General features: G+C 37.3%; 1 protein-coding gene across 5 annotated transcripts; it reads right to left on the minus strand.

The window, feature by feature from the left end:
• Window positions 1-121: 121 nt before the first annotated feature.
• LOC145460321 (adenosine receptor A2a-like) lies at window positions 122-22,848 on the minus strand. 5 transcript variants are annotated; one of them, XM_081445091.1, is made up of 3 exons: window positions 20,787-22,848; window positions 7,192-8,931; window positions 122-2,283 (listed from the first exon to the last, which is right to left on the minus strand). In XM_081445091.1, the coding sequence occupies exon 3, from the start codon at window positions 2,119-2,121 to the stop codon at window positions 1,108-1,110; it is 1,014 nt and encodes a 337-aa protein (XP_081301217.1). In that variant the 5' UTR covers window positions 2,122-2,283; window positions 7,192-8,931; window positions 20,787-22,848; the 3' UTR covers window positions 122-1,107. The 5 variants fall into 5 exon arrangements, with proteins under 5 accessions (XP_081301217.1, XP_081301219.1, XP_081301218.1 ...); XM_081445093.1 differs by lacking the exons at window positions 7,192-8,931; window positions 20,787-22,848 and adding an exon at window positions 10,592-10,763; XM_081445092.1 differs by lacking the exons at window positions 7,192-8,931; window positions 20,787-22,848 and adding an exon at window positions 9,625-10,582.
• Between the last annotated feature and the right edge of the window lie 82 nt (window positions 22,849-22,930).

The raw sequence follows: 22,930 nt of genomic DNA on the forward strand, positions 1-22,930 counted from the left end.
AAACGAATGGAAGATGAATCTCACTTTCTTGTGTATTGCATAAAATACTCTATTCTAAGAGATGAATTTTATGGAAAAATAGAGATTATCGTTCCGACTTTTACACAATTATCTCCATCGCACGTCATCGGCGAACTCATGACTTCTATAAATCATTATGTTTATATTCAATTAGTCAAATTCATTTCATCTTGCTTTGATCTACGAAATATTATTCTTTCAAATCAAACTGATGTAACTTGATTGCTAGGTCATAACCTTATTATGTGTGCATTGCTGTTTAAGTTTTAGTTTACAAAAGCTTTTTCAATAATGTATGTATATATGTTCATGCAAATAAAGCTAGTTGTTGATGAGGAAATTCTTATACTGTGATTGCAATATTCTGTTTCTTTACAATAAAATACGGTGTTTTGAAGACCTGGCGAGACTCAGTCAACATTTCAATGTAATGGTAAACAATTTGGAAACTTGATACCTACAGTATTCTGCACACGTTTGACGACCCTGTTGCACTATGCTGCAAGATGCTGAATGGGGCATCAGGGAGGTCAATTGCAACGTATCCAGGTATCCTAGTTTATTGTTGCAACAGGTAGTGGGAGGCGCGGTGGCCAAGGGGTCAGCGCGAGGTACTCCGGGGCTAGCGGTCCGGATTCGGGCATTGCTTTTGTTCCTGGGCAAGGCACTAGCACTTTACACTCACAATCCCTATTTCCACCCATTTGGGCTAAAAAGGCTTTACTACGTAAAAGGTTACGTTAAAATATTGAGTGCGTTTGGTAGGGCCTTAACCGATCTTTATATACAATAGTCCCTGTTTCCACCCATTTGTGCTAAACAGGCTTTACTACGTAAAAGGTTGCGTTAAAATATTGAGTGCGTTTGGTAGGGCCTTAACCAACCTTTATATACAATTCAAACGAAAAGCAAGTAGTCAACACAAAACCTTGAAGAACTTAGAAGCAAGAAAAGGTATGACGACTAAAGTGAGTAGCTCAGTAATACTTTGTCGCTTGTCTCTATTCCAACAGACGTTCTGTGTTAATCTTTGTATCTATCGCCATAAATTAAATTAAATATTCCTTCAAAATTACGTTCACCTGTTCAAAGAGACTGTACAGTACTAATCTCGGAAACGTTCGGCCGTGAATGTGGAATTAAGTTGAAAATGATACATTTAAGCTTTCTTTTTAAATCATGCTTTCTCAGGGAGTAGGCAAGAGGGTTAAATACCGATGTACAAAGCCTGAGGTAATATATCGTTAGGAGAAGGAAGTAAGGTACATGTTGAGGATGATAAAGCTGAAACAGTTGTAGAACAAAATAAGGAAGCCAGAAGATGACGTACAGGATAAGAAGCAACACGCATGTCAACACAGCTCTTCTTTGCCTCTTTTGAAGCTTCTGTTCATGTTTGATGCATTCCACTGGCACGTTTTCCCGCGCAATTCTCTTGCACTGCCTTCGAAGTAACAGCAACATGTGCGCGTCAAGGGCAGCCATGACAATCATAGCAACACCGAAGAACACTACGATATTGAATACAAAGTATATTGTTTCCTTCTCTTGGACCAGAGCCAAGTCTTCAACAGCTGTTTTAACAGTGACATTCCAAGTCCACGAAAGGCGAATTAGAGACTGCCCAAGACTAATTATCCATGTGATTGCAAGGACTATTAAAACTCTACTGCGGTGAACAATATCACGGTAACGTAAGGCCCACATAATGTAAATGTAACGATCGCAGGTCATTACGGTGATGTGTAGCACGGTAGACAGGGCCATAAATTCGAAAAATGTGATTGAACTGTTACATACCAAAGTTAGATGTGTAGCACTACTGCAGGTCACAAGGAGAGGAATACCAACGAATCCCACCAGAAAGTCTGACACTGCTAAACTGGCCAGGATGATATTGCTTGTTTTTCTTAGGGACGAGTAACATGTTATGAGCAGAATAACACAGCCATTTATCGCCAAAATGAAGACCATGAAGACAATGGCAGGGATTGAGTCATGAGAAATGCCAGACGTTTGAACGGAGCCGCTAGGTTTTTCAGAATGCGTATAGTTATTAGACTCAGTCGTATTTTCTCCGTTCCCTGAGAGGTAATTCATGATATTTTTCCCGTTGTCAAGTTTAACGTCTTGAATTCTGATGTAAGGCTAGATTGTGATCGTGTCAAACCCGTGATCGGCAGCGTGACCGGGACCGTGATCGTGATCCAAAACTAGATCGTGGGACTTCTTGAGGTGAAGTTCTGGATTGAATCCTTCTGTCTAAACAAAGATACTTTTATTAGTATCCAATCAGCAAACACTTTTGTTTGAAACGAATGTGTTTTCGCGCTTGTGTGGGCTGGTGAAACCCGCTCGCCGCGCTTAGCCAATTATGCAATAAAAATGGAGATCGTTATTAACATTTAATATAAGAGTTGTTCATTTTCAAAATTTTAAAGCCGACCTGGAGAGCTCTTGTTTATTCATCGAAGTCAATGCGTCATGCTGTGTGTGTTGATATGTATATACAGCTGTTTGAGTGGGGCAAGGAAAAATTCCAGTCAGAAATCAAGTAGCTTTGATTTCTGTAAAAAAATAATAACATCTGAATGTACAACTCACTAAGTTCGTTACTACAATTCTACGTTAATGCCACAATAGTCAAGTCAGTGAAAATGCTTCTGCCTTAAGAAATGTCAACAACATTTTGCCCAGAACATCTTGAAAATATTCTATTATTCATCCAGAGCTCGAGGGCCAATTAAGATATACTGAACTGTGATTGGTGGTTTTCTGTCTTTGAGCACATTAATTTTCAACTCATGGCAAAATATTTATCCATAAAGGATTTATTTTTTAACCAAACTGTACAAAAGAGACGAACATGGTTCTTATCCTTTTTTTTTTTTTCTTTTCTCTTTCTTTCCTTTCCTATAGTTGTTTTTGTCAAACAAAAAGCGGCTCGGTATCCTTAGCGACGAACGATATTTCCACTGTATGTAATAAGAATGGCCGGTATATCTAAACGCAATCACCCGATGTGACAAAAAATACGAAATTAACAACCCACAGGAGTAATTGAAATTGAGTCTTTTCAGAGGACATTAAGAAATAAAGAATTAAGACAAGTTGACCGGGGCAGTACAGACGATTTCTGAACTCTAAAAAAAGCCTAACAAGTAGAAACGTATATTTGCTCCTCAAGCGAGCTGGCCGGAAGGCTCTATTCAAACTTGAAAACTCTCCTTATAAAAGAACATACAGTGCCCTTGTGGTATATGTAAAGCAAATTAAAAAGGACAGTGGACCGAATTTGAAAGGGAAAGGCAAATACAAGTCTTTCAGACAAGTTTTCACATTAATTGCGCGAATTTTGTACAGCTCGTTTAATTTATGACAGATATTGCTAAAATGAGAATCTTTTTACCTGCTGTTTACATGCGATATGAAAACACAAACTGTATCTGTACACTCACCTCTAATTATTCCCTGTATAGAGTTTGCTTACCGGGAGTGTCCGTGGCGTTTAAAAGTTTGAATGTATGTTACTAACTGAAAGTACGCTAGCGAAGAAAATCTCGAACTGAATACGTGCAAATTAATCGGCGCCGAATCTGTCATCCTTACATTATCTCTACATAATAATAAGAACGCCAAACACCAATCACATTACGACCAAAATCAACAGAGTTAAACATACCGAATATTGGACAATATTTGCTCAGGTTGTGCGAATTTTTTTTTTTTTTTGTAATTCATTAAAATTAAAATTATAAGTTGTATCAGTTCCCATTAGTACTGAAACTTAAATAATCGTTGCGCCTTTGACTGTCTGTATGCTTGTAAAAGACAAATCTTTGAATCCTATTACATGTAGTTTAGCGTTTAATTAAATCATAAAGACGTATTTCTAAATTTCATTCGACCCTGCTAATGCATTTTCTAATCATTCAAACAGCTGCAAGTAGATATTTCGTATTATGTCGTCCGAGTAATGGACAGACGTGAAAAAATATATTCTTGGTTTCCCTCAAGACAAAGCGAAAGGATATTTGAAGACTGCCAAGGTTTAAACCACCGTTACTGGCGAGTAAAGTTTTGTATAGCAATCGTTTTCTCCTTCCTTGCGAGTGTGATAACATTACTAACCTGCTATTCAGCTAAAGGCCTGACCGAATGAACCTTGAAGACTAAGGACCACCCTGGGGTAAGTGTTCCAAACATTTAAAGCGAGACTAACAAACTAAGTTACAAAATAAAAAGTGAAAGTGAAGTATGATCATCGCAGTAAATTTTCCAATTTAAGCAACTGGAAAGATCCAGTTGCTTAAATTGGAAAATTTACTGCGATGATCATACTTCACTTTCATCTACTACCGCAGTTCAAATATAAATTATTTCATATATACTTCACATCATTTCACTCACGGGAAGATATGAACTCAATTAATTGACCTCGCTCCCAATGTGTGGCTTCATAGCTCAGTTGGTAGAGCATCGCACCGGTATCGCGGAGGTCACGGGTTCGAGTCCTGTTGAAGCCCTGATTTTTTTTCAGGCTTCTTCTTTCCAGTTGCCTAAATTGGAAAATTTACTGCGATGATCATACTTCACTTTCATCTACTACCGCAGTTCAAATATGAATTATTTCATATATACTTCACAAAATAAAAAGTTGCAACAAAGCAATACGTGGCCACATAAGCGGCTGACTGTGTTTGTAATGGATTGAGTTAACACGTCGTTAAGACACTTTGAATTGTAAAAACCGTGGATCACTTAAACGAATTAAGCCGGCCTTTAGCTTCAGCTAGGCTAGTCTCAAAGCTGCGCCAAACGATGTCACGAAAAAACGCTTACGTTCACAATTTGTATCCAAAACACACAATTATTCGAAATGAAGATTTTCATTACTGCTTACAACTTACTTACAAGGTTTGAGGTGTCCGGGCGTTTTCATTAAACCATAAGAAATAAGGGTTATTTCGCAGCAGTCTCAAGGTTTTAGCGCGTTATTGCTCTTAAGATCTTTATGTTTCGTGCTTATCTTTTCACGTTCGCTTGATCAGTTGACCAATAATAATAACACGGATCAAGAGATTACTCTTCTGACGTAAAAGATCGGTGGGCTTTGTTGGAATTTCATGTAACTCGTAGACAACTTTGGCTTGACGTGGTTGAATTGACAAGGAGAATGAATCCTCTTTTCAGTAAGAAAAGATCCGCATGAAGAACAGAATAGGATTTAAGCGTGAACAATGATGGAAGAAACTTAGAAAACACATAGTCCATCCAAAACAGTTTCCTTTGAGGTAAGAAACATGGGATGATGACGTCATACGCGTGGTAACTGCGTCATAATATAAAAATAGCTGCTATCGTGGATGCTAGCACCATCTTAGAGTTCTAGATTTTTCAAAAGCGTCAGAAAAACTGAAAAAAATACAGAAAGATTAAAAGACCTAAAACTGATCAAGTTAATAGAACAATGCTAAAAAGTCCTACAAATATAGAAAAAGGTTACGGAAAGATAAATGTTATTTATAAAAAGAATAAACTTTAAAATTTGGAAACAGCATAGCTGCCAGAATACGTTTGTGATGGATAAATTAACTTCTAAGTACAACTACATGTGATACCAGTTTGGCAGCTTTTATGTAAACATTGAAAAAAATTATAAACAGTTTACCTTCCCTCCCCCCCCCCCCCCCTGTTTGAGCAGGGCTACAAAGACATGTTAGTACTTTGCATTTGAAGTTGTCTCATGCAAAAATTGGGCAATCATCAAAGCTTTGGACAATTGCAAAAAATGTGAATATCGCTTGCAAATGATTAGCTGGAAATATTGCAAACCACCTTTGGTAAATCTTAGATTTTGAAGCAACTTTGCCTGGAACAAATAATCTTTGTTAGATTTGGAAGCGATTAACTTAATGCTAATGGAGCCCTCGCCATCTTTGAACGCTTGTAACTTTAAAAGCGATCTTTTTAAAGCAATTAACATCAACCTTAGAGACTTTTCTTAACATTTACTTAAGCGCAATTATACGACATGTCAATGGTTAGGAAATTGTCCTCATAGGAACCGTATTTTAACAGGCATGTCTTTCAAAGTTTTGAATTTTCCAGTTTTAAGTGAAATTCTATAACTTTTTTCATCAACTTTTACTTTTTTAGAGAAATTTTGCTTTTTTAGCAGTCTTGACTATCTTTGAGCCCGCTTTTGTGGTTTTCAAACACTTTATAAAAATCACGCAATCCAGGATGGCTGACAGAAATGGCGGCTTTTTGGAAATTATTAGCCATTCCTACGTTATATGACGTCATTTATGTACCTGAAAAGAAATATTTTTGGAAATGCTATAAATCTGCAAAGTTCCATTGTCATTAATGCTCTAGCAGATTAAGGAGTGAGGGTCTCAAAAGTTCCTTACCCCCTCTCCAATTAAACGGTCGCAAAAGATCGAAAAACGCCCGATCTAAATTGGGCTGTTAATTAAGTGTCTAAAGACTCTTTTTTTTTCGAAATCAGAAATCTGCCAATAAGTTAGATCAATGAAGATTTCGAGAGACGAAATCGAGGAGAGGTCTTAAAATGGCAGAACGGTGTATAATTTTGAATACAAACAGAAGTGATATTCAAGAGAGCAAGTCAGAAAGTTGTCTATCTTGTTTGAATTGTTCGTCCCTTGAACGGAACAGACATCCGTGTTTACGTTTTAAACCAACGAGGAAATATAAACTGCATTGTTTGCAACCAAGCGTTTTGCATAGGCACAGTCCATGCTTTATCTCCACAAGCTAATTAATCAATTTAGCCTTTGGTTTCTTTGTACATAAAAGCAACAACGCACAATTCAATGTAAATCTAGTTAGTTTTGCGTTCCGTATGTACTTTGTTTACAGTGCTCTCAGCTAATTCTGTAGTGGCCCGTGAGGCGTATCCTTGTTTTCTGTAAACGACAAATTTAGAAAGCTTTACTGTCTAAAATTCCTTGAGTGTCACATTTTAGTCTTTTTTCAACACAGTAAAACAGCGGCAAGAGAAATGGTTCATCCTTGTTAACGAGCGAACAAAAGAAAAGAAAAAACCGCGACATATTGAATACCGAAATGGTCGCAGACTAGCTGTACACAACATGCTGTATATATACATATATCTATTGTGTTTAGTTGATTAACACCTACATTTTGTCCAATCAAGATGTGAATACCCCTGTCATACAGTCAGGCCTGTGTTAGCTCTTAGATCTTTCCTTCTCCTCATAAGACGACGCTTTTCTTGCAGTAAAAGGTTTTTCGTCTTAGATGACGGCGATAAATTAGTGTGCGACAAGCCTAAACCCGTAAATGAATAGCCTAAGGGCAGTCTCGTTCAATAATTTAATCAAGACACGTTCACCGGTACACTCGCTATTGAATATTGCACTTAAGCCACTTTCAGATTTAAAAATTTCAGGAAAACGTTACGAGTAAAATTGTTTTGCTTAGAGTTAAGCTTAATCTGCAATTCTTGTCTTGCTCCTCGATAGCTGTTTCGGAGACTTATTTTTCACACTGAACTCAATTCATATTTAGTCTCTTTGTTTTCTATGTTTTGCATATCGCAGGTTTATTATGCCTACGGTGCGTTAATCCATCTTAAAATATCTTGGCAAAAATTGTTGATTGTGCTGTCACCGACCAATCACACGTGTGATGTTAAAACCGCATGAAACCACAAGAGCAAAAAGATTCATTGTTCTATACAGCTATCAATCAAGAAACTGAAAAGAGTCTTTACAGAACCATTTATGTGCTGTTATTAATCAGGTAATTAAGTATTACTTAGTACTAAATCGATGTTAGAAATTGTGTAAATAGTGTGATAAAAATAGAAGGAAAATTCCGAATTAATCCTGAACAGTGGGTAAGAATTAAGCGAAAGCATTGAGACGGAAATAACTCCAAAGGCATCTATAAAAAATAACACAATAAAACTCAGGCCAGTGGTTTCGGCCGCTGATGTGAATCGTTAGAGCCAACAGTTGCCGCGTTTAGTGGTAACGTGGGTAACTCTGCATTTTCCCATTCGACACTCACTCATTCCAGGTTCAGTAAAATAAAACTATATTAGGAATATTTCTGCTCCCCTGGATGGGGTGCCGACATGCGGTCAGCTCAAAGCTTGCTCTAGATATTCTCCTCTGTGGTCGGAGTAGAACCAGTGGGAGCGGTTTAGTCTATCTAACTTTTACGCTAGTTCGGGCAATCTTGCTGCAAGCCGAAAGCTTAAATAACTGTAGCTCCTTTCAAATTCAACTCAGCATTTCGCATTTTTATCTGCAAGCTTTGAGCTCCTGGTTCAGTAATTTCCATTGGAAAAGTGCACGGTTTCATGAGCCACAATACGGCCGGATTCCTATGGACTACAAACCTTTGCCTGCCTTTAGATTCCTATTTGAAAATTAACTAAAAAGCCAACTTTGAAGGCATCGTTCTTCTCTCGAAAGCCGCTCGAAACCACTCGAAACTGAAAGCTTAGCTGAAGTCCAGTTTGTAATTGATAGCTGTCGCTTCGTTAGCCAATCAAATTATTTGAACAATTCTAACAAGGATTGTGATTGGCTTATTTTAGCGTGCTTTATCAGAGAACAGAGCACGGCTGACGCCACTTTTATTCGTTTGGAAAATAAAGTTTGGTTTGAAAATTCAGCCGAATGCGCGGGGAAATTATCGGATTCTTTATCATAAAACAAATAAAGAAGCCTCGACTACGCTCTGTTCTGTTGTAAAGCATTTAGGAAGCGGTAGAGCACTCAAGAAGTGGGGAAAAACACTCGACTTCGTCTCGTGCTTTCCCCTACACTTCTTTCGTGCTCTACCGCTTCCTGCGTGCTTTACAACAGAACAGAGCACAGTCGAGGCTTCTTTATTTGTTAATTATTGCTCAGTTTTGCTTAATAAAACTATAAAGAGCATTTTTAGAGGAAATTTAATGTGTGCCACATGGCCACATAGGTTATGATAGTTACAAAAGTTGAAGCAGAATTCCAAACTTGGAAGAGTCGAATGAGGATTAAGATCATAGATTTTTTTGGTCTAATAAAAAAATTAGGTAATGCCATGTGTTTTTGTATTCGCTTATTGCATGCATCTGTAAGTCTCTTCTGAACTATGAGCCTATCGTTTTCTCTTCTATCCCAAATTTGGAACTTATCTATTTCTGTTCAACAACAAAATTGAAGTTAAATTGGTCAAAATAGATGGAAAGCTGAAATTAATATTGCTTACTGCGTTAGGGAAACATCCATTAACTAAATATAGTAAAAAATTGGTTAAGACTAAGGGAATATTGAGACAGATTGCGGACGAAAAAATTAGCCTGGTCAGCTGGCGGGAAAATTGTACGCGAAAGCTTCAGTTTAGCGGCGACCGCTCACGTTCGTAAATTCGCCGCCGAATTAATTAAAGCATTGTAATCTTGCACGAAACCCCGGCGACTATTCGAATTTGGAAACTATATTTAGCATAAATTTAGGTTTAGGCCGTTAATACTCTCTCTCTTCTATCTAAACACACGAAAAGCAAAATGTTAGCAATCACTAACTGAATCAAGAGAAAAAGAAAACGTCGCCCTACCTTTTTCAGTAACAAAGCAGTTCAGCAAGGGATCTTGCTTTTCTGGTTGTAAAACGCAACAGCACTTTATCGTGATTTTAAGATCGATGTGATTGAGGAAACGTGACGCTACTGAGATTCTGGAAGCGCGGCGAAAATCGTTTTCTGGCGAGATACACGTACCACTTTCCGGCTTTATCTTCGTATCACATAACTTGATTGATTTGTTTTCACGTTTACGCAAGCAGGTGTACATGTAACAATGCCTATTCATAATGCCCTAGAGTGGCCAAATATTTCAATTGAGAAAAACTCATGGATATTAATTTGAGACACAAGCAAAACCTCACGAAAACACTGTTCGATCAAGCTCATCGCTTGAATCAAACGTCGGCTGATACCCGCGAGTTTGATCCTCAGAACCACCTTAATTGACACAGAATTGAGTGAATACACTGCCCAGTAGGTTTTATTTGAATAGCCACAAACACCCAAAGATTCAAACGTTAGAGCCACCTTGTGCAGCATACAGTACCACATGATATGCACAATTGCCTTCATTTGAATGGCCACACATTAGGGCATAATCCACAGACTGAAAATTTGGAACCACTTTGTACAGCAACAAAAGACTGTATTTCATGAAAGAACTGCTTAAGAGCATTTGAATGGCCACACATTGTGATTTAATCCACAAACTAAAATTTTAGAGCCACTTTGTACAGCATAATAAATTGTACCACATGAAAGCACCGCTCAATAGTTTTCATTTGAATAGTTACAGACTAGGGTTTCATCCACAGAATTAAAAGTTAGAACACCCTTTTACATCATAATAAACAGTGCCACATGGAAGAACTGCTAAATAGCTTTCATTTGAATGGTCACACACTAGGGTTTCATCCACAGGCAGCAAATTTTGAACCAACTTGCCGGTCATAATAATCACATGAAAATATTGCTCAGTAGCTTGATTTTGAATGCTCACCTGACAAGCGTTTGATGTTCGTGTATGAGAAGCAAAACATATGGTGCCAAAATGAAGGACTCGATGCAAAAAAAAGCTTTCTAGGACTGATTAAACATTAGGATTTCAGCTATACAGCCGTATCCAGACTGAAAGTAGAATACGTGGTATTGTAACAATAGACGTCAATGTTTTAAACAAATACATAGTCTGACAACAAGTAATAAACAATAATACAAAGTAATTTAGGCTGACAAGCTCGGAGACTTTTAAAAGCACGTGCGTTACCAAGATCTGGTATCACGATATTCGGGAGCCATCTTTTTTAATTCTGTAGACAGAATGGCAGTAAATATTTGGGTTGAACTGTTTAGATCGAATAAAGTTCAAGCGAATTAACGTTAATGCCATTCTGTATTGGGCCTTTTACGACATGGGAAATTTCGTGATCCATTTTCTTTTTTCTTTTGCAGTCAAATTGAGGATTGATTACTACTTAAGTCATACAGGTGGAAATGCAAATACATAACCAATTTAACTACATGTGGCCAAATAGCCGTACATATCACGTAGCAATGTATAATGCAGCAGGTAATTATACAACAGACCTTTCTAGCTTGGTTGTTTGTTTTCCTATTACAGACACTTAGTTAAGTTAGTCAGTTTTTATTTAAAGGTTTTAATGATTCCTAGTTTTACTTTCATTTTTACAGCTTAGCTATTATATTTGTTAGTAATTTTTTATCACTGATGTAAATTTTTAATGTAAATTTTATTTTTAATAACATTTTTTACTGTAAAGCGCCATGAGCCATGGATATGGCGCTATACAAATCTATTATTATTATTATTATTATTATTATTATTATTATTATTATTATTATTATTATTATTATATTTTCTAGAGAATAGGCCATTTTCGATATATTAAAATTCAGCTTGATAATGAGGCCTAGAGGACACAAACAAAAGAAATGAATAAACATGGCCATTCACTTTCCTTTGTTTGTGCCCTCTGGGTCTCGCTGCCAAGCTGAATTTTAATATATCGAAAGTGGTGTATTGTTCTTTTACTCATTTAAACATGGAGCGAACCTATTAAAGAGGCTGAGGTGTTCAGCCTGCCAATCACAAATCCCGAAGGGCGTTCAATGCTCCCATTTGATTGGTTTATTTACTCAGGTCTAATTTTAGGGCGTAACGAGTTTCCACGAAATTCTGGAGAGCGATCGGGTGTAATTTTCTGTTTTATTTTAGACGTAACAATACCTTTTGAACTAAACGAACGATAGCTTCAGGAGAAGAGTTCAGAAAGATAATTTACTTTTTTGATTTCAGCTTCATAATTTTGTTTTTCCATCTGCGAAACCGTATCTATGTTTTCGAGCTGTTTACTCAAATTAAAATGACGCGTCTAGTACTTTTGATGAAAGAAAAGAAAATAGAGCCTCTTTAGTCCTTCGTGGATTAACGCTGTTTAGAAAAAAAGTTTGGAAACTAAAACTCGTAAAAGACCCCAGAAACGAGCAGACCGCGAAGGTAGATGCGGCCGTTAAATTATAAAGTGGCTGAATTTATTGTACGTCGCAATGAAGTTGAATTTAACTCGAACCGGCTCCAAAACAAAATATTGTTATATCTGCGGTAATCTGGTTATTCTTCAGCCAGTTATCTAAAAGAGATTCCATAAGGTGAGCATTGGCTGCTGTTGTAATGTTGCTACTCAGATTCAGCCGGCTTTTACGAACGCAATTTTTGTTTTTATTGCATTCAACCATGAGTCTTCCGCCTTTCTAACGCGTAACGTTGATATTCAGGTGAAATCTTACTACGCCATTTTTCAAGTTCTCTCTGTTCTCTTCTAAGTACTTTTTGTTTCGAATGTTTCGAAATTTTTCAATTTCATCGTTACCCTGCAGTACCGGTGTTTTCCGCATGCTCGCGGGCTATCGGTATTAGCTCGCGATCGAGTAGGTTCGCCGCCATGCTGCCCACGAAAAGTGGGCGAGGAGGGGGTCGGGTATTTTTCTGTCCCCTGTCCCTCCCCCATACGCCTCTTTTAGCCTCACTCCTACTCTCTAGGACACTTTTTCGTCTTTTACCAAGCCTCTCAGTGAGGTTGAATCCAGGATGGCGCTCGCTTGATTAATTGCGCTCGCTCGCTCACCAAAATACGCGTGCACTGCAAGGTAGTTCATCGTTAGTAATCCGAGTTAATCTTCTCCATCTTTAAACATCCTCATATTTAAGGTTATATGTCCTAATTTGTAAAGTTATAGTCGCACTGTTATTCATTAAGGTAACTAGTCGTTGTTCAAGATTTTATTTTTTATTATTTACATTGTTAGTTTTAAGAATTCTTTCATTCTGTTACTCCCTCTTTTACCTTGAACGGGAGATTACTGAACGCCCCGTCCACAATGTGCCGGAAAATGCCGTGAGGCAGAGGGAACGACGGCTATAGAAAAGAGCTGGAATACCCGAAAAACTTACTCAGAAGACTACACAACTTCACGCGTCGAGATGTGCAGCCGTTCAAGAAGTCACATGATTTCATCAGGTGATCAACAAGAGAAATCAAACGTGTTTCTTGTGTTTAGAGGAAAAAACACAGCGGGAAAAGAGTAGTTGATTCGTTGATCTATCGAAAAGATTAGTTCAGTTCAGTCTTCGCAACTTTTGCTGGAAGTTTCTGCCTATAGGATTCAAACTGAAGTGAACTGCCAAATTGTGGCAAGCGACTGTTTTACATAGAAACTTTCGCGTTTTCCATAAAAATTATGTAGTTGCTTCGGCGAGATAAGCTTAGAAGTTAAGCTTATATTTTCAATAGGAGTTTTAAAGTCTCCCTGATTATCTGATTTGGAACCATACTGGGAGAAATTTGATAAATTTCAAACAATAAGACTAGAGTCGTTGTTGAATATAAAGTTGCATACTGTAAACAAACAAGCTTAGTTTTCTGTTGTTTTTCGCCGTATACCGATAACCTCACGTCTAAAAGTAATAGAACTGTATTTGTAAATACTGCCAGCCGAGTTTTGAAGTTTTCTTTGTTTTAGTAAGGACAGCCGCTTTGTAGACTGCTATAATTTCTTCTTCTGTTTACCTTGTGAAGAAGGAAAACCATCGATTTGCTACCCTTGACAGCTTTTGACGCTCGTATGTTGTCGTCCATACTGCGTTTACAAATTATGGAGACTTCCTCGTTTTGTTTGGTTCATTTATTGGGTTTAGTGAAATGTTTGGCTGAATTTCTTTTAAGGTTATTGGTAAAAGCCTGGTTAAGCCACGGCCGAAAAAAGGACTGCAAAGCCGTCGGCGAAATAATATTCAAATTACGCTTTGGCGCGAATAATTATTAAACTTGAACACCGCAAGTCTTTGAGATTTTGGACGTTTTCTGGCTTCTAAATGCATTTGTTGGCTTTAACTGGAATGATAATAAATCTTAAACGAATTTTCTGTAACATTTCTGGTATCCTTCGTTTGATTCAGGTGTAGTGATACCCATATTGTGTTTATGTAGTTTTCCTCGGTTTTGTTGTTGTTGTTGAAATGTCGAGTGGATGATTAGTATTACACTAGGCTTGCTGGTGCAGCAAGTATGGAATATAATTTTCCGAAATAGTAAATCCATACACTTTTCTGAAACGTGGTAAATTGCTAACAGCACCTCCATATTCCCCTTTTGCACATGAACATGAACTATTTTTTCTACATCAATCAGTGACCCTGCATGCAGAGAAAGCTCTACACGGAGACGATTCTATTGGTGCCACTGCATTTGGGGATACACGGTCCCTATTTTTCAATTTTTTGGGGGCTTTTCGTGTTCAACTTTGGTGCATGTAGGATACATTTTTTATCCATTTAGCTGTAATTTTACTGATGTCTTAATTAAACATATCTTGGATTTGGTTGACCAAATGCACATATGCATCAAAACCTCCGAGTGTGTTCAATTGTCTACATGTAGTGAAGGCAAAATATGTGTAGATGGTATAACTTACTTATAGCTTACTGATTAATTTTTGACATAATTTAATTACAAAATTGTATATTTGATGGGGTCACCCAGTAGTTAACAGTCCCTGTAGTCCACAATCTTCGTGGAGAAAAAAAAACACATCAATTATTGAAGTTGAATTATAAAATTATTAATGGTAGCCCACATGTAAGTATTCATCCACAAAGTGTTATTTTTACCATTAATGCCAGGGGAAGTTTTTCATTGTGAATGTTGCAATGTTGCAGTGGATCTCATTATATTCCTGTATGCTGTTCTTAATACTGTACAGCTGTCATACCTTTAACCGTATCTTTTTACAGTCACATTTGGGAAGTGTCTTAAGGCTATGTAGAATTCCAGTATTTTTTAAAAGGTAGACAGTATTAATAGCATATTTTATGAAAAAAAAAATGAACTATTGATGGATGTACAGCATGAAGGCAAATAGCAATGCACGATTATGTTACAAAATACATGTACAAATTCATGCCACCACTGAGTCAATTGTAAACATTGTAATATTTAGATTTAGCCAAGCCTAAAAGTGGAGCTCCTGGGCCAGGTTGCTCAACGCCCGAGTAAGCTAACCCAGGATTTTGATGTGAGTTTTGTAACTTTGAGGGGTTTTTTTCTGTTTATAATGTCTGGCCTTCTGTTTTGAGTTTCAATAATCTCAAACTCCATAAAACATAAGCAGTGAAAAACATTAGTATACCTTCTGAACAACCCGCCCTGATCAAGAAGTTAACCTAGCTTGAGCCCGTGATCCAATAGAAAACCAGTACTTTGTCAGCAGTCAACTTTTTAAAAAACAGGTGACCTTGATGAGCTCTTAACCTGAGCCCGTGATATGGTCACATAATACTGGTCAGCAGATACCTTGTTTTGACAGCTGTCAATTGACCATGACATGGATGTCCAATATCATACATGTATGATTAAACTATGGCCGCCATGTTCCGCGGCGTCGGCTTTGTTGGGCGCACCTGCCATGATCCACGCTGCTAGACATGTTGACCATGAAAAAATAGTTCTATGGTTTTCTACTTGTATGCGTGCATGTGGTTCTGTTTCTATAGTTATGGGACTCCGCTTGGTGGCGGCCCCTGGGAGCTCTGCTATAAAGGTGGCTGTGTCATATACTGTTTCACATAAAATGGAAAGAAGCAATAAGTTCATGGTTTAAGGTTACTGTATACCTTGAGAGGTGTTTCGCATCCAAGAGAAGTAATGCTCCCCTTTCACACCGTACTGTAGCTACCTAAACCCCTATATCAAATTAAAGCTTATAGAGCTGGTTATCAAATGAGACCAAGAATTTTGAAAGAAAATGAATTATCCAGTTATCCAGGCCCCCTAAGGGGAGTGTCCAAATCACCTTTAGAAAGCTACAGGTCAGTGCAATTTTTTTGCTAATTTAATATGTTACTCAGATTCTAGACCCAAAGTGCTTAAACATTACAATATGTCTGCATTTTGCCATATTCAATTTCAGTGAACATAAAAGCTACAGAACAATTTTGAAATAGGATTAAAAAAATATATGAAGTGATTGTACAAGAATCACTCTTGGGAAAAAAAAAATTCAAAATAAAATATCCCCTGACATGTTTTTGTTGTTTACATGTCAAATTAGCTACATCGCTTAGATGCAGGCACATGGTAACCCTAAAGACACAGCATTTACGACAGAGTGATTCTAAACTATATCCTTATTCTAGATCTAGACTACACAATTATATCATGGTCACTGAAGACTGCATAACCTTCATGATCTAAAGGCAAGGACAAGATCAGATCTACTGACTTTTTCAAAAAGAGGAAGCTTGGGATTGCATAACCCCAGATATGCATGTTTGCCAAGATGACTTGACATCCCAATTTGTTTATATTTTGTTTTTGTTTTTTTTTAACCAGCACATTCAATGCAGACTGAGGACAACAAAAGAAAAGCCACTAACTGGAATGCAAACAGTTTTAAGACCTAAATGGAAGATCAAGATGTCTATAATTATTTGGACCAGGACAATAAACATAAACCGAGAAGAATGTTGAAGCCACTAGATGGAATGCAAACAATTCATAGACACTGCAAAAGTGTTACTCTTTTCTTTTCAGTCCAGACTGAAGTGTCATCATGTTCAAGATCATGTATTTCATGAAAAGGTTGCAAGGATCATATTTGAAATAATTTTCCTAATAGGTCTATTGCAATAGTGGATGACATCACCCCAGCAAAGACAGGAAGATCTTCCAGTGTCATTTGTTGATTGCAATTATACAAAGTAAGTAAGAGAGATACCAAGTAAGAGAGACATGCTAATTAAACTTTGACAATCCTACCTGCAAGACAACTCAGAAGACTTGCATGAACTCTTCAGATCACATGAAATACATCAAATGAATGGTTCTTGATCCTTCTCAAACAGTACTCAACAATCAATGACACAAGATGCAACTATGGTACTGACAAACATGATGCCTGTGCTTACCTTTCATGAAAGCATATACATTGCTGATGAAAACTTTAAATAAGCATAAAAGCAAATGACTTTTAATTAATTAAATTAGGAAAAAAGTAGACAGAGTTCTAGAGCTGGTATTCTTGGTTTGCACTGTCACACAAAAATTAATTTGAATTGACCATTCAGTGGATAAATTCAAGACATTGTGATATTATAGGAGATAAATAAAGAAGACACCTTTCCAAGTTTTAGCTCTACAGGCTGTGCATCTTCCCAAGCTTCAGATATTTGTTGAAATATTTTGCGCAAATTTACAGAACCCAGTATGAAACTGCCATGTTGGTGTACCTCCATTGTACACCAACATTGCAGCAGGCAAATGTTGCAAACATCTGGAAGTTACTTTGGATATCTAGGTGGCTGATTAACTGAACTGAACAAGCAAACATCTAAATATTAAGCACTTTTCCTAATACTTTAACTTCTAAAAAGGCTAAAAGCCACGAGATAAGTAAATATTTTTTGACAAATGCTTTCGTAGCTTCATGTTACGCACCACCATAACTCTGAAATTCAAAATGTGCTTGTTTCCAGACAAAGTAAGTTATTAAGGTGAAAAGTTGTTAAAAGATATAAATTTACACCCCTCTTATGCCTGATGAGGATAAAAACTTTAACTGGTGACTCTTTAGTTTTGGATTTTAGAAAATGATCATGTCATGTGCAAATGAAGATTATCCTTGAGGTCAGATTGGGTAAGATTTGAGTCCTAGATTGAATGGTTTTTTTAGCATGAACATCTCAATATTGATTTTATTTCAAACAAATTAGAACCTAGAAGTTCACTAAATAGCTTAATTATTTAAGTACCTGTATTACCTGTAAGGCTCATAAGTTAAGGGAAAACAGCAAGTTCAACTCCTTCTACATGTACATGAGGGAGTTGTTTGACTCAAGAAAATAGCTTTTAGCTTCTGAACTTATTAGCTTGCAAAGAAAGTCATGTCTGATAGCACAAAGCCTAGCAGTTCCTTGGGAAATTCTTTGAAGAAATTCAAACTACAGAAGTACTGTGAGAGATTAAATTTTTTGGGGCTAGCAAGAATGACTTTTAGACAAGTACATCATAGTTACAGCTTACTGAGAGGATAGGCCAAAAAATTGGTTTCCATTTCTCCACACCCTGCTTATACTTAGTTATACTTTGCGAGATGGTGCAAACCGTTCCAGCAGAAGTGAAGAGCACTAATTGTATCTTCAAGTTAGATACAAAAATCTCCAACTTTACACAAGGGTACACTTATCTATTAACTTTTGATATTTTTGGGGGAGATATGGTAGAGATTTAGGAATTGAGTAAACAAAGGATATATTGATTAATTATAATGCTGTCTTTCTGCTTAAGGAGGCAATAAGAATGTCACCAAGCACAGGAGACAGTTTTGTTACATGATCAAAATTTCCATTACATTGAAAATGCATGCTCTTTTGTCAATGATCAAATCTACAGGTGGATATACACAACTTCTCCCACTTCATATGAATGTCCTAAATACAATGGGTGACACCTCAGAATGTCTGAAAAATTAACTACCCTGAAAATTGATGCTTGAAGTACAAACAGCCCTATGCATTTTAAGCTTGCTTGCCAATAGGAGAGGAGTGATGTGAGTAAACAATTGAAAATCTTTTTTGTTGTACTTTCTGGTTGTGACTCCTGCAAGTCAAAACTACATAAGACAGAAATACCACTAACAGCTTACTTGTTAGGGGTTCAAGCAAAGTTTCCCAATAATGTATTCTTAAAATGCAGGAAACACTATTTTTTAAAGAAATACTTATTACAGTCAAACTCACAAAACCATGAACACCTAAAATATGCCTGGAATGTTTATTGTGTAATAACCAATCACAAGTGAAATCTCAAACCACTTAAACCACAGGACAAGGATGTATTGCATAGGTCATGGAACTATAAATTCATGTATAGTTTTGGTTTTCGCTTTGTCCCAGGATAAACACTCTGTTTTTATATATTACTGAAAGTCCACATAATTGTTATCCTTTTGTATCAAGAACCACATCCAGTATTTTAATAGTTTGTGGGATTTTGAAAAACAAGAATCCCCCGACGCTTACAGTTACTCAAGTAAAGCGATGGTTAATTTGACACAGCTATAAATAGGGATGAATAAAAATTTAAAATTTTGGTGGTTTCACTAACTTTGGTATCATCTTTGGTTAAACTAGCAACTCAGTTTGCTCTCCAATAACTGCAAAGGCACCATGCACTTCAATTGTACAATTTTATAACAGTGGTTGGCTTTTTTAGGGACAACACATTATAGTACATTGGCCAAAATACAAATAGTCCAAAAACGAAGAACAGTCTAGAAAGTAAATTTAACAAAGCCTGCAATGATTACAGAATGATTAAGCCTTATTATTGTTTTAGTCAAGCAACACATACTTAGTATAAGCTTTTGCAGACAAGGATAGTACAAATCTGGAATGATATTCCCACAACTCTGGTTACCATTGTACTATCTAGTGAAACCACAACCTGCATGCCTCTTGTATGATTTGTTTGTCAAATAGAACCAATAAATTGTATCCATTTTAGCATTCTGCAAACAGAATATAAATGGACATAAATAAATGAACAAATTAATTATTCAAAATTATTCCATTAAATTACTGTAACTAACATAATAGCCACCTAATTTGTTATAAACTACAACTAGATTCTAACCTGGGACCTACAGAAATTTGATTACCTATGATATTTTGAACTTTAACACCCAACATTTAAGTACATTGTATATGGGAGTAGACTCTTTTTCCTTTATGTTCTAAAGATACTAATTTATGCACTGCATCATTTACTCTGTACTGATGATACTGCTTACAAAATTCCAACAGTTTAGCTGTTCTATACATTTAAATGATTCTGTGGTTATTTTATGAAAGGGCCTGTACGGTCGAATATTCCTTGATGGCCTATGTAATTTAGTAATGTACAAAGATGTTCCGATTTCACTTCCACTTTCCTGGCAATCAAATTGAAAATCGTCAGTGTAAAACGCAGACTGTGGACTGCAAACCGGGGTAAAATGCAGACTGAGAGTAAAATGCAGACTGCAGACTACAGACTTCATAAGTACATATCGTTTTATAATAATAGTATCAGGCGCTGGTCTTAAACATGATTATTCAGGCTAATTGCAGTGAAAGACTGTGCTCCGGTCAGCTGACTCGCGCTCCGGTTAGACTGAAGATCACTCCAGTTGGCCTGGACATCACTTAGGTTAGCCTCCAGTTAGCCTGTTTTCGCTTAGGACTCAATGGTCAGTCTACATTTTAGTCTGTAGTTTGCAGTCCGCAGTCTGCGTTTTACACTGACCGAATCAAAAATCTAGTGCAAAATAAGCCTACTTACACTGTAACATTGTAATCAACCCTAAAGCCTACCACTATCAACAATGAAAAATATCAGATGGCTTACCTCTTAATCTTTTCAAGAAAGTACCTATTCTTGTGTCAACATTTCATGGCGTTCAACTTCGAATTTTTCTGTTGCGGATCTTGTTAGACCTTTCGTGAACACGTTGCTTATGATCTGATATGTTTATAACTGAGCGTTAATTTTTCCGATACCTAATAAAGAGGAAAAATCACTTGAAACCTAAAAACTCTGATCAAGATGCTTAAATCCGACGTGTTTTGCAGGGTTATATACTTGCCACGAGCGGCGAATTAATGTCTTGTTCCCAGTGTTCCTCGGCCTCTCTCGAAAGGGGAAAATCCGCTGAGTGCAGGCGCAGGGCTACGTGAACGGCGACCCAACATGGGACGATTTGTGCAACGAACGTTTGAAGAGATCTAGATAGAAAAAAGTCGTGGGGGAGGGGGAAGGGGTGGCCTCTTAAGTTCCCCTGAAATCTGCCCATGAATTAAGGCTCAATTTTCGTTTTCATTATCACATCGCCTAGACTGCGAGCAGTCTCTCTCTTCCTCGAAAATCCATGGGGAAGAACGCAAAACAAGTAAGCGCGCGAGCGTGACTCATGACTGTGAGCGTGACGTGCGAGCAACGATGCCGCGAGCCGCTAGTAGCGCGGACATCGGAAGACGGCTGCTAGCGGCTCGCGGCATTGCCATTCGTCGCTCGCACGTCACGCTCACAGCCACGCTCGCACGCTTACTTGTTTTGCGTTCTTTCCCACGGTTTTCGGTATAGCATGCGTGGGACCGCGCACACGAGGAATGTGTTCAATACAGAAGAACCCTTTCTCTGTTCTTGTCACACGTTGATTTATTTGATGCATACAATTTAGCCCAATAGCCCTTTAAGTTTAATGCTTAGCTTTTTTTATTTGCATTACAATGTAATCCAACATGGATGCCATGCAAGTTGGATTATAAACAATTTATTGGCTGAGGTTTTTGTGATATCCGGAATAATCAAGGTGGAGGTAAGTGAAGCTGATAACACTAACCGAGCCCTTGATTATTTCGGATATCACAAAAACCGAATCTAATAATTGTTTGATTTAAAGAAAATAACGACAAACGCATTACCGCACCGAACACAGTTTATTTTCGACAAGCCATGTTCTTACTTCGCTGTCCGTGAACTTGACGTTACTCTTGAAAATCATGCATGGCGCGCGCAACCTACAGATTATTCACTGATCTGCTAGCAGATTAGTGAATAATCTGTAGGTTGCGCTGTTTCCTAGAATTAACTGTAGTTTTTTTTTTTTTTAGCCAATGAGAAGACAGATGGTGACTACAATGTATAATGATTTTAACTATTCACAACATCCAATTAAAATTCTGAGGAGCTCCGCTTTTAGGCCTGGCTAAATCTATATATTAATTTTACACGACGAGAACCACAGTATTTTTCTTTGCCACACACAAAGGTTTCTCTAAACATATTTTTTTTCTTTTCTTATATCTACATATATAAAATACTAGAGGGTTCTCGTAGGGGGTTGTTGTCTATATGTTTGTCCAACAGATGAAAATTACTGTTAAGTAACTGCTCGGCGGGAATTTTATGTTCTGTCCGTTTACTTTTAGTCTAGTATAAGAACGTAAATATGTGGGTACGATACTGTAAAATGTATCCGAGGCTCTGCATGAAAGCGAGGTTGGGTTGCCTTTGTGATGACAAAGATGGCAGAAATGACATGTAGTGAGCATAATGACAAGATAATTTACATTTGAAAAGTTACAAGGTTTGATCTCAATTGATCACTAAGCACGGAGCTGTTAAATGTGCTATTGTACTACTACATTCTGCATGATGCTGTTCCTATCTCCATCAAATCATAGTTATTAACTATGATCAAATATAGCGCATGCATAGGCATTTAGAACTGTTTTCACACAAAATGTTATCACTTTAGTTACAAGGGGACACACCTATGGAACCATATACTCTGGCTCAAATAAAGAACTCGTCACCAATGCACTCTTTTAAAGCTGGTTTAAACAACTAAGTTTAAGATTTTGTTGTGTGATGTCCCTATTAAAGTACAAATAACAGTCTTAAAAGGGGTGCAAATATCACACGATATTCCCTCTCCAGGAAAAAGTTCAGTTTTTATCCTTGGCTTAGCTCTTCTGAACTCACGCAACTTGACGACACAGTTAAGAGTTTCGGTCTTCAGTAGCAAAAAACACGTTGGAAAGAACAATCGCTTATTGGAAATTTTAGCGCCTAATAACACTATATATTTTCTCCTGCGCTAAGCAATTGTATTTTAACTCACCCAATGGGCACGCCATAATACTGCACTGTATAATACGCTATACATTATGAAAATCAAGGTTTGTTAGGGCCCCACCAACTCTACGAAAGCCGGAGAAATT

Source organism: Orbicella franksi, chromosome 11, assembly GCF_964199315.1.
Source record: "Orbicella franksi chromosome 11, jaOrbFran1.1, whole genome shotgun sequence".
NCBI lineage: Eukaryota > Metazoa > Cnidaria > Anthozoa > Scleractinia > Merulinidae > Orbicella > Orbicella franksi.